Raw genomic sequence first — 16,039 nt, 5'->3', positions numbered from 1 at the left:
TCGCATGTGATGTACAGTTGAAGTCGGAAGTTTACATTCACTTCAGCCAAATACATTTAAACTCAGTTTTTCACAATTCCTGATATTTAATCCTAGTAGAAATTCCCTGTCTTAGGTCAGTTAGGATCACCACTTTATTTTAAGAATATGAAATGTCAGAACAATAGCAGAGAGAATGATTTATTTCAGCTTTTATTTCTTTCATCACATTCCCAGTGTGCCAGAAGTTTACATATATTCAATTAGTATTTGGTAGCATTGCCTTTAAATTGTTTAACTTGTGTCAAACGTTTCGGGTAGCCTTCCACAAGCTTCCCACAACAAGTTGGGTGAATTTTGGCCCATTCCTCCTGACAGAGCTGGTGTAACTGAGTCAGGCTTGTAGGCCTCCTTGCTCGCACACGCTTTTTCAGTTCTGCCCACAAATTTTCTATGGGATTGAGGTCAGGGCTTTGTGATGGCCAGTCCGATACCTTGACTTTGTTGCCATTTTGCCACAACTTTGGAAGTATACTTGGGGTCATTGTTCATTTGGAAGAGCCATTTGCGACCAAGCTTTAACTTCCTGACTGATGTTTTGAGATGTTGATTTAATATATTCACATAATTTCCCTACCTCATGATGCCATCTATTTTGTGAAGTGCACCAGTCCCTCCTGCAGCAAAGCACCCCCACAACATGATGCTGCCACCCCCGTGCTTCACGGTTGGGATGGTGTTCTTCGGCTTGCAAGCCTCCCCCTTTTTCCTCCAAACAAAAACATGGTCATTATGGCCAAACAGTTCTATTTTTGTTTCATCACACCAGAGGACATTTCTCCAAAAAGTAAGATCTTTGTCCCCATGTGCAGTTGCAAACCATAGTCTGGCTTTTTTATGGCGATTTTGGAGCAGTGGCTTCTTCCTTGCTGAGTGGCCTTTCAGGTTATGTCGATATAGGACTCGTTTTACTGTGGATATAGATACTTTGTACCTGTTTCATCCAGCATCTTCACAAGGTCCTTTGATGTTGTTCTGGGATTGATTTGCACATTTCGCACCAAAGTACGTTCATCTCTAGGAGACAGAACGCGTTTTAACTTGCGTACTATTGTTTGTACAGATGAACGTGGTACCTTCAGGTGTTTGGAAATTGCTCCCAAGGATGAACCAGACTTGTGGAGGTCTACAATTTCTTTTCTGAGGTCTTAGCTGATTTATTTTCATCTTCCCATGATGTCAAGCAAATAGGCACTGAGTTTGAAGGTAGACCTTGAAATACATCCACAGGTACACCTCCAATTGACTCAAATGATGTCCATGAGCCTATCAGAAGCTTCTAAAGCCATGACATAATTTTCTGGAATTCTCCAAGCTGTTAAAAGGCACAGTCAACTTACAGTGTGTAAACTTCTATTCAACTTCAATTATAAGTGAAATAATCTGTCTGTAAAGAATTGTTGGAAAACTTACTTGTGTCATGCACGAAGTAGATGTCCTAACCGACTTGCCAAAACTATAGTTTGTTAACAAGAAATGTGTGGAGTGGTTGAAAAACCAGTTTTAATGACTCCATCCGAAGTGTATGTAAATTTCCGACTTCAACTGTATATATAATATGCATATACACTGAGTGTACAAAACGTTACTACAAAGTCTGTCAAAATTTTTAGAAAATGTGTAGTTACTGATGTTTGTAATCGTACGGCATTACACTCTCAGCCGTCTCTTATCACCAGGTGCACATTCGTTAACTAACGCACAGGGTGATTTAGAGGAAGGCAAGGTTGTTACTGTAACTGTAAAGTAAATTTAAACAATAAGGCAAGAGAGTGTGTGGTATATGGCCAATATACCACGGCTAAGGGCTGTTCTTAGGCACGATGCATCGCGGAGTCATTGAGAGCCACTCGTAAATGTTCTGCTGGTTGGCCTGTTATCTGTAATGAAATGTCCTTCATGTGTTTGCTCAAAGAACAAAATTGCAAGCACACACATTTTCTTTGGAAAATGTCCTTGTCTATTTAATAGTAGAAGCCCTAAAGAATTGGGCATCACTTGTACAGAATGCGGTCGTTCAGAGTGTTGAGCCTGAAGTAATTTACGTTTAGTAGCTGATTGAAGGCAAAGTGGAAACCAGACTTGTAGTCTGTGGTGCCTTTAGCTTGCATGAGCTTTACAGCCTCTTTGAAGATCTTCTTGTTGCGAACGTTGGCCTGGACCAGGTGTTTGAAGCAAGGGACCACTGCCTCTGCCTTTTCATTAAACTGAAACAAGAAAGGAGAGAGAAAGACAGAGCAGAAGTGGGATTGAGGAACAACAATGAGAGAGCAGGCTAGATAGAGAGCAAGAGATAAAGACAGTGAGAGAGCAGGCGAGATAGACAGCAAGAGATACATACTGTTAGTGAAGGAGGATATTGGTTATGAACAAATGAATAACCGTTCATATGAGTGATTACTGTGATGTTTAAGGTTGTGCAACATGTTTTATGCTGATGTCTATGAAAATAGTACGAAATAGAATTCTACACAAAAAAAAGGAATGTATAACCAATGAAATGTCAATCCCAGGTGTAACTACAGTAACTACCACACTATCACAGACACACTCACCCTGGCCACGTTGACATAGTCGTCATCAGACAGAGTGTCCAGCATCTCCATCACTGATGACTTGATCAGCTTCAAAGTGAGGCCGCTCACACTGCCACTCCTGAGGGGGGGACAGGTATTATGAGACACACACACGCAGGCACACACACTGCACTCTCTTATAATGTAACCAGTCATTTTGGTACTAAGTAATTGGAACTTTAAATTAGAAAACTCACACATCAACGAGTATGATCATGTCTTTGGGGGACGAAGCCCCTTGGATGTACCTTATGAAAAAGAATGAAGAATTCTCTAAATGAACTCTTCAGCCATAATCAAAATCAATTATTAAAAGAGAACAGAATAGGTAACACATACCATGGCCTTCTCCTCACATCATAAAGGTCGATCTTATCAGGGGCTCTCCACGGTGTGGCTACAGATAAGGCAATAAAAACATATAGAATAGTAACTTTCTGTTTTTATTTTCCCCTACCAGTATGCCACCAGACGATAATATTTGATATATATAAGACAATGGAGCAAATATTGTATTTACATTTCATAGGTTTTCTGGTATTACTTTCCTTTGAGTTTTTGTAACCTACAAGTAAGCCCTCTTTGAGGAAGTAGATGCTTAAAGGACCAGTGCAAAAACCTGACTTTCCTGTGTTTTATATATATTCACACACCATGAGGTTGGAATAACACTGTGAAATTGTGAAAATTATGAGAACGCGTAAGAGCTGTTTGCAGTAAATTAGTTAGTAGACCAAGAGAGTTCCAAACCTCTCTGCCAGTAACAGCTAGTTTTCACCTCCCCTCCCAGACAGTCCTAGCAAAACTCTAGCTTGAGAAATTGTTCCTTGCCAAAAATCTATTTTAGTTAATTTTTTTACTATTTTTATTGAAACAAATCACAGTAAGGTACTTCATTGTTGCCTAGAAACGATAGATAAATCACAGGTTTATAGCTAGAAACTCAGTGAGTGCATCCCAAATGGTACCCTATTCCCAAAATACTGTAGTGCAGTACTAGGGGCCCTGGTAAAAAATAGTGGACAATAAAGGGAATAGGGTGCCCTGGTTAAAAATAAGGCACTATAAAGGGAATAGGGTGACATTTGGGACACAGAAATATGAGACAGATTGGGGTTATTATGGAACACTTCAATTGTGCAGACTTGCTGACATCAAGCTTAGTTTCACAACCCAGCATATTTCCAACCATTCATATAACCATTCACATTTAAGTAAACTCGTATTGCTTTACAGTATATTGCATTGTTGTAAAGGAAAGGACCAAAGACATCCTATAATTCTAATAAGGACATCCTGTATTCCTGTAATAAGAGTATCCTGTATTCCTGTAATAAGGGCATCCTGTACTCCTGTAATAAGCCCAGGATAAAACCTGGGTCTGTAGTGATGCCTCAAGCACTGCGATGCAGTGCCTTAGACGACTGCGCCACTCGGGAGGCCCTATGTATTCCTGTAATAAGGGCATCCTGTATTCCTGTAATAAGGGCATCCTGTATTCCTGTAATGAGGGCGTCCTGTATGTCCTGTAATAAGAACATCATGTACCTGGGTAGTAGCGAGTGACCCCAGTGGCGCTACCAAATGCCTGCCAGAGTAGTGAAGGATCCTCTTGACTGTTCTCCATAAACACCTTCTCCAGCGCCTGGGTCCAGTTCAGCTCATTTAGAATCACTGGGGCTGAAGGGAAAGACCAGGTAGAAGACGGATTGGTCTATAGAACGTTTACACCCCCTTGAACTTTTTCACATTTTGTTGCGTTACAAAGTGGGATTAAACTGGATTTAATTGCAATTTTTTGTCAACGATCTACACAGAATACTCTAATGTCAAATTGAAATAAAAATTATATATATTTTTAAAAGAAGAATGAAAACTAAAACACTAATATACCTTGATTAGATAAGTATTCACCTCCTGAGTCAATACATGATAGAAACACCTTTGGCAGCGATTACAGCTGAGTCTTCTAGGGTAAGTCTCAAAAGAGCTTTGCCCACTGTATTGTGCAATATTTGCCCATTAATCTGTTGGAGACTATTTGACTTGAGCTCGTTTTAGTTGCATAATGAGTCATAATGATTTCATAATCCCATTATCAGTATTAATAAACTTGTTATTGGTTAGGATGTTGGAGCTGGAGAGTGTTATTGCAGCAACAAAGGGAAGTCCAGAACGTATTTTAATGTCCAGATACACTAAATTACCAAAAGTATGTGGACACCTGCTCGTCGAACATCTCATTCCAAAATCATGGGCATTAATATGGAGTTGGTCCCCCCTTTGTTGTTATAACAGCCTCAACTCTTCTGGGAAGGTTTTCCACTAGATGTTGGAATATTGCAGTGGGAACTTGCTTCCATTCAGCCATAAGAGCACCAGTAAGGCCGGCACTGATGTTGGGCGTTTAGGCCTGGCTCGCAGTCTGCGTTCCAATTCATCGATGGGGTTGAGGTTAGGGCTCTGTGCAGGCCTAAACCACACCAATCTCGACAAACCATTTCTGTATGGGCCTCGGTTTGTGCACAGGGGCATTGTCATGTTGAAACAGGAAAGGGCCTTCCCCAAACTGTTGCCACAAAGTTGGAAGGACATAATTGTCTAGAATGTCATTGTATGCTGTAGCGTTAAGATTTTCCTTCACTGGAACTAAGGGACCTAGCCCAAACCATGAAAAACAGCCCCAGATTCCTCCTCTACCAAACTTTACAGTTGGCACTATGCATTGGGGCAGGTAGCGTTCTCCTGGCATCCGCCAAACTCAGATTTGTTCGTCGGACTGCCACATGGTGAAGAGTGATCCATCACTCCAGAGAACGCGTTTCCCCTGCTCCAGAGTCCAATGGCAGCGAGCTTTACACCACTCCAACCAACGCTTGGCATTGCACATGGTGATCTTAGGCTTGTGTGCGGCTGCTCGGCCATGGAACCCATTTCATGAAGCTCACCGACAAACAGTTATTGTGGTGACGTAGTGAGTGTTGCAACCGAGGACAGATGTTTTTTTTATGTGCTACGCGCTTCAGAACTCGGTGGTCCCGTTCTGTGAGCTTGTCTGGCCTACCACTTCGCGTCCACTTCACAATAACAGCAGTTATAGTTGACCGGGGTAGCTATACCAGCACATAAATTTGACAAACTGACTTGTTGGTGCCACGTTCAAAGTCACTGAGATCTTCAGTAAGGCCATTCTACTGCCAATGTTTGTCTATGGAGATTGCATGGCTGTGTGCTCGGTTTTATACGCCTGTCAGCAATGGGTGTGGCTGAAATAGCCGAAACTACTCATTTGAAGGGGTGTCCATGTACTTTGTATATATATTGTAGGCCATTGTCCTCCTGAAAGGTGAATTCCTCTTTTAGTGTCTGGTGTAAAGTGGACTGAAGCAGGTTTTCCCAGGATTTTCTTGTGCTTAGCTCCATCCCTTTTCTTTTCATTCTGAAAAAGCCCTCAGTCTTTGCCGATGTCAAGCATACCTATACCATGATGCAACTACACCATGCTTGATGTGTGTGGGTGGTTTAATACATCATCCACAGCATAATTATTAACTTGACCATGCTTAAAGATATATTCTATGTCTGATTTATTATTGGTGCCCATCTACCAAATCACTGCCCTTTTCTTTATGAGGCTTTTGAAAAGCTCCCTGGTCTTTGTAGTTAAATCTGTGATTGAAATGTTTTACTTCTGAACTAATTTAGACTTGCCTAAACAAACGGGGTGAATACTTATGTAACGACTATATTTTTGTTATTTAATTTGTATTCATTTGTAAAAATGAGTAGAATATTTTTTGACTTTGACAATATGGAGTATTTTGTGAAGATCAATGCTGAAAAAATACAACTAAATATAATTCATTCGCACTTTTTAACGCAACAAAATGTGAAAAAAGTTCAAGGGGGTGAAGACATTTTATAGGCTCTGTACCTGTGAAGGAGCATGGTGTGGCGGTAGTGTTGCAGTCTCCTAAGCGCATAATCCCACATCTACCGCCACAACATTTCTGTTCTCCAGTGCTTGACATGGGCAGGAGCTCCCCGGAGAGGAGTACAAGCACCTCACATTTTGTGCTACTTGAGCTCTTGTTCCTCTTATAGAATATTAGCTCAAAAGTATTGTGGAGCTCCTGCACCTAAATATAAACAGTACTGGCACCCAAAATTGAGTACCGGTACCTATTGAGTCCAAGTCAAGCACTGCTGTTCTCCCCTCTTCTAACTTGTAAACATTATACTTTCCACCTGTCTAAATTAAGATTGAAAAACACTCTAGCCCTTTACACAAACCAAGCATTTGGTATGGAGTTTTTCTGCACCAAAAATATTATCACAAGCATTATTGAGGAGACAAACTATGCCAAAATATTAGTTGTTTCACAACCATTGTGTCAAATGTGTTGTACATCAGTTGTACTACCTAAGTGTGTACAGGGCCATAGTCTCAACTGAGCAGCAAATGACTGCTAAATAACATAATAACAAGACATTCATTGTCCATTGCACTAATGCGAAACTCACCTCCTTTGTAGATGTCTGTGGGGATCTGAACGGCTGTGAAGGAGTAGTTGACCTTATTTTTGAAGTTAGGGTCATACACAAACTCCACCTGTAGTGGAGGGCTCACTGTTTCCCCATCACCATCTTGCAGGGAGTACTGCTAACACACGTACACACGTAGATACATACACACACACACACACACACACACACACACAAACACACACACACACACACAATATTACTACCACTTCATTCTTCAACAGATTTCAAAAGCTTTATCAACAAATGAGAGAGGATGTGTAGAAATGAGCTTTTCACTTTCTACTCACATAGTCTAGCTCTGCCTTGGAATCGTAATACGTCATGTTCCACTCCTGGTAAAGATCAAAACAAAACAGACATATAACATGGGTGATGACAAGTTGGCCTAGAGTTGCAAGGCTAACGGTAATTTATCATAGATCTGGAATCGTAAGTAATTTTGGTAATTAACAGGTAATCTATGGTAATCTATGGTAACTTTGGTAATTTATAAAAATGTATTCATTTATAGTAGTCATTTTTTGTATGTGTCCATATTGACCTTGAGTTTCTAGTGGATAGACCATATAGTTCAAGTGAAAATAGCCTAATTAATGAAAAAAAAGCATCTAGTCAACAATGGCATTATTTTCAATGAACCAAGCAACTCTTCCAACTATTGACTTTTTTCACAACTGCCACCAGTTTGACGCCAAAACATTTAAAACAAAGACATATTGAGATAGTAAAGTAAATAAAAGTATGTCAAAAAATATATATGATATTTAATGCTGAAAACCTCACAAACACCAACGGTATTCACTAAGTTAATGGTTTATATTTCAGATAATGTTTTACAGCTTTGTCATTTTATTTTATTTGACCTATATTATATATTTTACATGTGATAAGGCCTCACAGAGGATCAGAAATAAATACAGACACCTGTGATAATCTGGAGTATCTAAAAAGGCTCTAGATGTAATCTGATCAAATAAAATAAAAACTTGAAAGTTACCAAACTTCTGGTAAACTTGTAAAGTTTCCAGTAATATACCCTCCCTGGGCAACCCTAAGTTTGTCACAATCTTATAATAGGGTAACCAGAGTTAACGACCATACTCCCTCAACAAGTATAAAATAAATTGGAAATACTCATCTGAAACAAACTATCCTGCTGTCATGAAGGAACACCACAAACTACACCCCTGTATTTCATATACATAATACACCCACGACTGAATACAATACAACAGTGTGGTAAAACCCACTGAATCATCCAACCAAACTCTTTTTTATTGGTGCATGAGGATGGGAAGAGTTGTTACTTGTGAGCTCTGCTGGTTCATACACAGAGAGCGAGCCAGTGGTGGTGAGGCTCACAGAGGGAGTCACTGCTGCTGGGAGGGCTGGAGTGGGCTGGTGTGGCGAGGGAGGGAGGGAGGATGGGGGATGAGTCCACAGGCCCTGTCCTACCTCAATGAGCTAATGGACCAAACCATGTGGAAAAGTGGAATGTCAATGTGTGTAGGACTCAGCAGTGCTCCCCCTTCAGCAGTGCTCCATCCCTGAGCTCCATCCTCTGCCCCTGACTGGTGATCTCAGAACATACTGGCTATATTAATGACTGACTGTGCGCAAGGATGGATGATTGATGATGCAGTGTGGCGTGGGATGAGCGTAATCTAATCTTTGCAAATCTGTGTAGATTACTAGGAAATAGTACTATTGGACTCCAGCGGCTGTAGTAGTGGTAAACAGACATGGTGGTAAACCTTTGAGTTTCATGGTGAATAAGGGGCCTGGAATCTGATGAGAAGAAGAGGAAGAATACATGGGACTTATAAAGTGCTTATCAAGGACCCAAAGTCACTTTACAATTGTAGAAACAAAACAAAAAAAGCAGATATCCAAAGAAAACAATGAGAAACTAAAAAGCAGGGAGAAAAATCATGAAACAAAGAGAAGGGGGGGAAAGAGCTCAAGGAAGGGTAAGAGTGTGATGTGTCAGTGTATGAGTGAACCAGCAGGTGTTGTGTGTGTGGGGGTGTTCTTGGTTTTACTGTCCTTGTGGGGAGCTGAAGTCCTCACAAGGATAGTAAAACCAGGAAAATTCGGACAAGTGGGAACATTTCGCCGGTCACCACATTAAAAGGCTATTTTAGACTTAGGGGTTAGGTTTAGGGTTACAATTAGGGATATACAGTGCCTTGCGAAAGTATTCGGCCCCCTTGAACTTTGCGACCTTTTGCCACATTTCAGGCTTCAAACATAAAGATATAAAACTGTATTTTTTTGTGAAGAATCAACAACAAGTGGGACACAATCATGAAGTGGAACGACATTTATTGGATATTTAAAACTTTTTTAACAAATCAAAAACTGAAAAATTGGGCGTGCAGAATTATTCAGCCCCCTTAAGGTAATACTTTGTAGGGCCACCTTTTGCTGCGATTACAGCTGTAAGTCGCTTGGGGTATGTCTCTATCAGTTTTGCACATCGAGAGACAGAATTTTTTTTCCCATTCCTCCTTGCAAAACAGCTCGAGCTCAGTGAGGTTGGATGGAGAGCATTTGTGAACAGCAGTTTTCAGTTCTTTCCACAGATTCTCGATTGGATTCAGGTCTGGACTTTGACTTGGCCATTCTAACACCTGGATATGTTTATTTTTGAACCATTCCATTGTAGATTTTGCTTTATGTTTCGGATCATTGTCTTGTTGGAAGACAAATCTTCATCCCAGTCTCAGGTCTTTTGCAGACTCCATCAGGTTTTCTTCTAGAATGGTCCTGTATTTGGCTCCATCCATCTTCCCATCAATTTTAACCATCTTCCCTGTCCCTGCTGAAGAAAAGCAGGCCCAAACAATGATGCTGCCACCACCATGTTTGACAGTGGGGATGGTGTGTTCAGGGTGATGAGCTGTGTTGCTTTTACGCCAAACATAACGTTTTGCATTGTTGCCAAATGTTCAATTTTGGTTTCATCTGACCAGAGCACCTTCTTCCACATGTTTGGTGTGTCTCCCAGGTGGCTTGTGGCAAACTTTAAACGACACTTTTTATGGATATTTTTAAGAAATGGCTTTCTTCTTGCCACTCTTCCATAAAGGCCAGATTTGTGCAATATACGACTGATTGTTGTCCTATGGACAGAGTCTCCCACCTCAGCTGTAGATCTCTGCAGTTCATCCAGAGTGATCATGGGCCTCTTGGCTGCATCTCTGATCAGTCTTCTCCTTGTATGAGCTGAAAGTTTAGAGGGACGGCCAGGTCTTGGTAGATTTGCAGTGGTCTGATACTCCTTCCATTTCAATATTATCGCTTGCACAGTGCTCCTTGGGATGTTTAAAGCTTGGGAAATCTTTTTGTATCCAAATCCGGCTTTAAACTTCTTCACAACAGTATCTCGGACCTGCCTGGTGTGTTCCTTGTTCTTCATGATGCTCTCTGCGCTTTTAACGGACCTCTGAGACTATCACAGTGCAGGTGCATTTATACGGAGACTTGATTACACACAGGTGGATTGTATTTATCATCATTAGTCATTTAGGTCAACATTGGATCATTCAGAGATCCTCACTGAACTTCTGGAGAGAGTTTGCTGCACTGAAAGTAAAGGGGCTGAATAATTTTGCACGCCCAATTTTTCAGTTTTTGATTTGTTAAAAAAGTTTGAAATATCCAATAAATGTCGTTCCACTTCATGATTGTGTCCCACTTGTTGTTGATTCTTCACAAAAAAATACAGTTTTATATCTTTATGTTTGAAGCCTGAAATGTGGCAAAAGGTCGCAAAGTTCAAGGGGGCCGAATACTTTCGCAAGGCACTGTATTTAAGGTTAGGGTTTAGGTTTAGGATTTAAGGTTAGGTTCAGGGTTAAGGGTTTGGGGTTAAGGTTAAGGTTAGGTTAAAGGTTAAGGAATCAATTGTTTATTCCCCACAAGGATAGTAAGTTTTTTTTTCTGTTTGTAAGAGTGTGTATGGGAGAAAGAGTGTGTGTGTGTGTGGGGGGGGGGGGGGCCTTATGGTTAGGCCATGGTGGGGGGGTTGGGGGGGGGCATTCCAGGGCCTGGTTACAGTACCTTAGGTAATACTGGGATATTCTTGACATCCTGGTTGAAATATTTCCTTAGGTAAGGGAATACTTAAGGGGGTTTACGGTATTTTGAAGGCATGTATGACAAAAATAGTATTTACAATGGAGACAGCTTAATTCACTGACTAAAGGTCTCGTCACAGAGATCGCATTTGTTCTGTGAGATAGCAAAATATAACTGTTATAATGAAGACAGGACACTCAATTGCTTCAGAAGATAATAAACCCCTTTTCTTGAAGTTACTTTTTTCTCAAGTTGTTTCAATTACATTCTAGCATGTCAAGCTAGTTTACAGAATACCTAGCAAGCTAACTTTTCCATGGATTATGCTCCTTACATTAAAAAAAAACAAAGCTCATTTCCTGCAATTCTACATATTTTCCAAAGGCTTTGGCCCATGAACAGGAAGGCCACAAAAATTCAGAACAACAGGCCCTCCGATTTGACACACTGAACTTTGTCTGAGAAGTAGTTGGTGAAAAAGGCGAGGCTGTCATTTGAGAAACCAAGGCTGTTGAGTCTGCCGATAAGAATGCGGTGATTGGCAGAGTCGAAAGCCTTGGCCAGGTTGATGAATACGGCTGCACAGTATTGTCTTTTATCGATGGCAGTTATATTGTTTAGGACCTTGAGCGTGGCTAAGGTGCACCCATGACCAGTTCGGAAACCAGATTGCAAATTTCTGTTTGAAAAAGCTAGCCTTTGTTTTCCTAACTGCCTGTGTATATTGGTTCCTAACTTCCCTGAAAAGTTGCATATCGCAGGGGCTATTCAATATTAATGCAGTACAGTATGTTTTTGCGCTGGTCAAGGGCAGTCAGGTCTGGAGAGAACCAAGGGCTATATCTGTTCCTGGTTCTACAATTTTTTAATGGGGCATGCTTATTTAAGGAAAGCACTTTTAAAGAATAACCAGGCATCCTCTACTGACAGAATGAGGTCAATATCCTTCCAGGGTACCCGGGCCAGGTCAATTAGAAAGGCCTGCTTGCTGAAATGTTTTAGGGAGCGTTTGACAGTGATGAGGGGTGGTCGTTTGACCGCAGACCCATTACGGACGCAGGCAATGAGGCAGTGATCGCTGAGATCCTGGTTGAAGACAGCAGAGGTGTGTTTAGAGGGCAGATTGGTCAGGATGATATCTAAGAGGGTGCCCATGTTTACGGATTTGGGGTTGTACCTGGTAGGTTCCATGATAATTTGGGTGAGATTGAGGGCATCTAGCTTAGATTGTAGGATGGCCGGGGTGTCAAGAATATCCCAGTTGAGGTCACCTAACAGTACAAACTCTGAAGATAAATGGCAGGCAATTAATTAACGTATGGTGTCCAGGGCACAGCTGGGGTATGACGGGGGGGCTGTAACAAGCGGCAACAGTGAGACTTTTTTCTGGAAAGGTGGATTTTTAAAAGCAGAAGCTCGAATTGTTTGGTCACAGACATGGATAGCATGGAGAGCATGACAGAAGTCTGCAGGAGCCTGCAGTAGATTGCAACTCCACCCCCTTTGGCAGTTCTATCTTGGTGGAAAATGTTGTAGTTGGGGATGGAAATTTCTGATGGCCTTCCTAAGCCAGGATTCAGACACGGCTAGGACATCAGGGCTGGCGGAGTGTGCTAAAGCAGTGAGAGAAAAAAAACTTAGGGAGGAGGCTTCTGATGTTAACATGCATGAAACCAAGGCTTTTACAGTTACAGAAGTCAACAAATGATAGCGCCTGGGGAATAGGAGTGGAACTGGGGGCTACAGGGCCTCGGTTAACCTCTACATCACCCGAGGAACAGGTTAGGAGTAGGATAAGGGTACGGCTAAAGGCTATAAGAACTGGTCGTCTAGTGCGTTTGTGACCGAGAATAAAAGGAGCAGATATCTGGGCGTGGTAGAATAGATTCAAGGCATAATGTAAATACAGTGGGGAGAACAATTATTTGATAACCTGCAAAATCGGCAGTGTTTCCTACTTGCAAAGCATGTAGAGGTCTGTCATTTTTATCATAGTTACACTTCAACTGTGAGAGGCTGAATCTAAAACAAAAATCCAGAAAATCACAATGTATGATTTTTAAGTAATTCTTTTGCATTTTATTGCATGACATAAGTATTTGATACATCAGAAAAGCAGAACTTAATATTTGGTACAGAAACCTTTGTTTGCAATTACAGAGATCATACGTTTCCTGTAGTTCTTGATCAGGTTTGCACACACTGCAGCAGGGATTTTGGCCCACTCCTCCATACAGACCTTCTCCAGATCCTTCAGGTTTTGGGGCTGTCGCTGGGCAATACGGACTTTCAGCTCCATTCAAAGATTTTCTATTGGGTTCAGGTCTGGAGACTGGCTAGGCCACTCCAGGACCTGGAGATGCTTCTTACGGAGCCACTCCTTAGTTGCCCTGGCTGTGTGTTTCGGGTCGTTGTCATGCTGGAAGACCCAGCCATGACCCATCTTCAATGCTCTTACTGAGGGAAGGAGGTTGTTGGCCAAGATCTCACGATACATGGCCCCATCCATCCTCCCCTCAATACGGTGCAGTCGTCCTGTCACCTTTGCAGAAAAGCATCCCCAAAGAATGATGTTTCCACCTCCATAATTCACGTTTGGGATGGTGTTCTTGGGGTTGTACTCATCCTTCTTCTTCCTCCAAACACGGTGAGTGGAGTTTAGACCAAAAAGCTCTATTTTTGTCTCATCAGACCACATGACCTTCTCCCATCCAGATGGTCATTGGTAAACTTCAGACGGGCCTGGACATGCGCTGGCTTGAGCAGGGGGACTTTGCGTGCGCTGCAGGATTTTAATCCATGACGGCGTAGTGTTACAAATGGTTTTCTTTGAGACTGTGGTCCCAGCTCTCTTCAGGTCATTGACCAGGTCCTGCTGTGTAGTTCTGGGCTGAACCCTCACCTCCCTCATGATCATTGATGCCCCACGAGGTGAGATCTTGCATGGAGCCCCAGACCGAGGGTGATTGACCGTCATCTTGAACTTCTTACATTTTCTAATAATTGCGCCAACAGTTGTTGCCTTCTCACCAAGCTGCTTGCCTATTGTCCTGTAGCCCATCCCAGCCTTGTGCAGGTCTACAATTTTAGCCCTGAAGTCCTTACACAGCTCTCTAGTCTTGGCCATTGTGGAGAGGTTGGAGTCTGTTTGATTGTGTGTGTGGACAGGTGTCTTTTATACAGGTAACGAGTTCAAACAGGTGCAGTTAATACAGGTAATGAGTGGAGAACAGGAGGGCTTCTTAAAGAAAAACTAACAGGTCTTTGAGAGCCGGAATTCTTACTGGTTGGTAGGTGATCAAATACTTATGTCATGCAATAAATGCAAATGAATTACTTAAAATTCATACAATGTGATTTTCTGGATTTTTGTTTTAGATTCTGTCTCTCTCAGTTGAAGTGTACCTATGATAAAAATTACAGACCTCTACATGCTTTGTAAGTAGGAAAACCTGCAAAATCGGCAGTGTATCAAATACTTGTTCTCCCCACTGTACAAGGGTATGGTAGGATGTGAGTACAGTGGAGGTAAACCTATGCGTTGCGTGATGATGAGAGAGGTTTAATCTTTGGAGGCATCAATTAACGTAGTTGAGGTCTCCGCATGTGTGTGGGTTGGGACGAAAGAGCTATCTAAGGTATTTTGAGAGGGGCTGAGTGCTCTACAGTGAAATAAAACAAAAACTAGCCAAGACAGCAGTAGACAAGGCATATTGACATTAGACAGAGGCATAAAGCAATCACAGGTGTTGATCAGGAGAGCTAAGACAACAATGGGTAAATGGCAATGAATGGGCAGAGCGTGTCAGTTAGGTACATACGGGACCTGAGTTCGAGGCTGGGGCCGACAGGTAAACAAAATGAGGTGCCGTGTTATTGAAACAGTCCAGGGGGCATCAGCTATGTAGCCGATTGATCATAGGGTCAAAAGAGCAGCAATAGGTAAGTCAGGGTGCTGTTCGGTAGTCACTACTACGGGGAAGCAGGGGACACAGTGTTCAGAAAAGCTAGCGGGCCGGGGCTATTAGATGGTTCTGCAGCGATATCGTAACAGAATAGCCTGTTGAGACCACATCAGGCGATAACGTCGGCAGTCCAGTCGTGATGGATCGGCGGGGCTCCTTGTCGACAATAAAGGCGGCTTTGGAAGAATGCGGAGTCGCCAGTTTGCCATGCATGGCACACACGCTGCAACTGACTGTGAACAAAGGTGTTTTGTCCCAACGCAGCAAATCTGACATTGGCAACAAGTAGGAAGATAGTGGGTCATTTTAAACACTCGCAGCTAGCATACAACCACCTGCAAGCAATACAGGAGCAGCTTGGAGTGAAAACAGAACTGCACTTTTTACATAATGGAGAGCCTGCTGGGAAAAAAACGAGTGCTTGGCGTGCAACAATCAGTACAAACCAGTGGACTCTCATTGAAAACATGAACACACTCCTAGCTCCATTCGAAAGTTGATCTCATCAACTGCGTCTGCAGCAGACGTGAAACCCTCTGTCATGTCATTTAAACACCTGCTCAGCAAAACTGCCAAAAGACCATGGGGTTAAAACTTGAAAAACTACTATACTAGAGGCTGTGAACAAGCGATTCGGTGGCATTCTCTCTAAGCCTCTTTACTGTGTCGCCACCATGCTCGATGCTAGGTACAAGGACCGCTACTTCGATGCAGACAAGAAACAGGGTTTACGTGAAATGTTACAGACACAGCTGGACAAGATGGAAACGGACACAGTGACAGTGCGCACTGAGGAGGAGGACCCACGACAGAAGAGGCCATTGACAG

The 16,039-nt window shown here is 42.2% G+C and overlaps 1 protein-coding gene across 2 annotated transcripts in view; it reads right to left on the bottom strand.

Annotated features, from left to right (window-relative positions):
• Positions 1-16,039, bottom strand: part of LOC109892502 (voltage-dependent calcium channel subunit alpha-2/delta-2) — a 91,939-nt gene that overhangs the window by 29,154 nt on the left and 46,746 nt on the right. The window contains exons 5-11 of one of the 2 annotated variants that reach the window (XM_031825713.1): positions 7,451-7,495; positions 7,140-7,275; positions 4,164-4,295; positions 2,955-3,012; positions 2,813-2,863; positions 2,595-2,694; positions 2,085-2,246 (exon numbers count right to left, since the gene is read on the bottom strand). In XM_031825713.1, the coding sequence (XP_031681573.1) occupies positions 2,085-2,246; positions 2,595-2,694; positions 2,813-2,863; positions 2,955-3,012; positions 4,164-4,295; positions 7,140-7,275; positions 7,451-7,495 (684 nt within the window). Of the gene's footprint in view, positions 1-2,084; positions 2,247-2,594; positions 2,695-2,812; positions 2,864-2,954; positions 3,013-4,163; positions 4,296-7,139; positions 7,279-7,450; positions 7,496-16,039 lie in introns of both variants that reach the window. The other variant, XM_031825707.1, reaches the window with a different exon arrangement.

The sequence above is a fragment of the Oncorhynchus kisutch genome, linkage group LG1, assembly GCF_002021735.2.
Source record: "Oncorhynchus kisutch isolate 150728-3 linkage group LG1, Okis_V2, whole genome shotgun sequence".
NCBI lineage: Eukaryota > Metazoa > Chordata > Actinopteri > Salmoniformes > Salmonidae > Oncorhynchus > Oncorhynchus kisutch.
The sequence above is the reverse complement of the archived record's forward strand: the minus strand, read 5'-3'. Positions and strand labels throughout refer to the sequence as shown.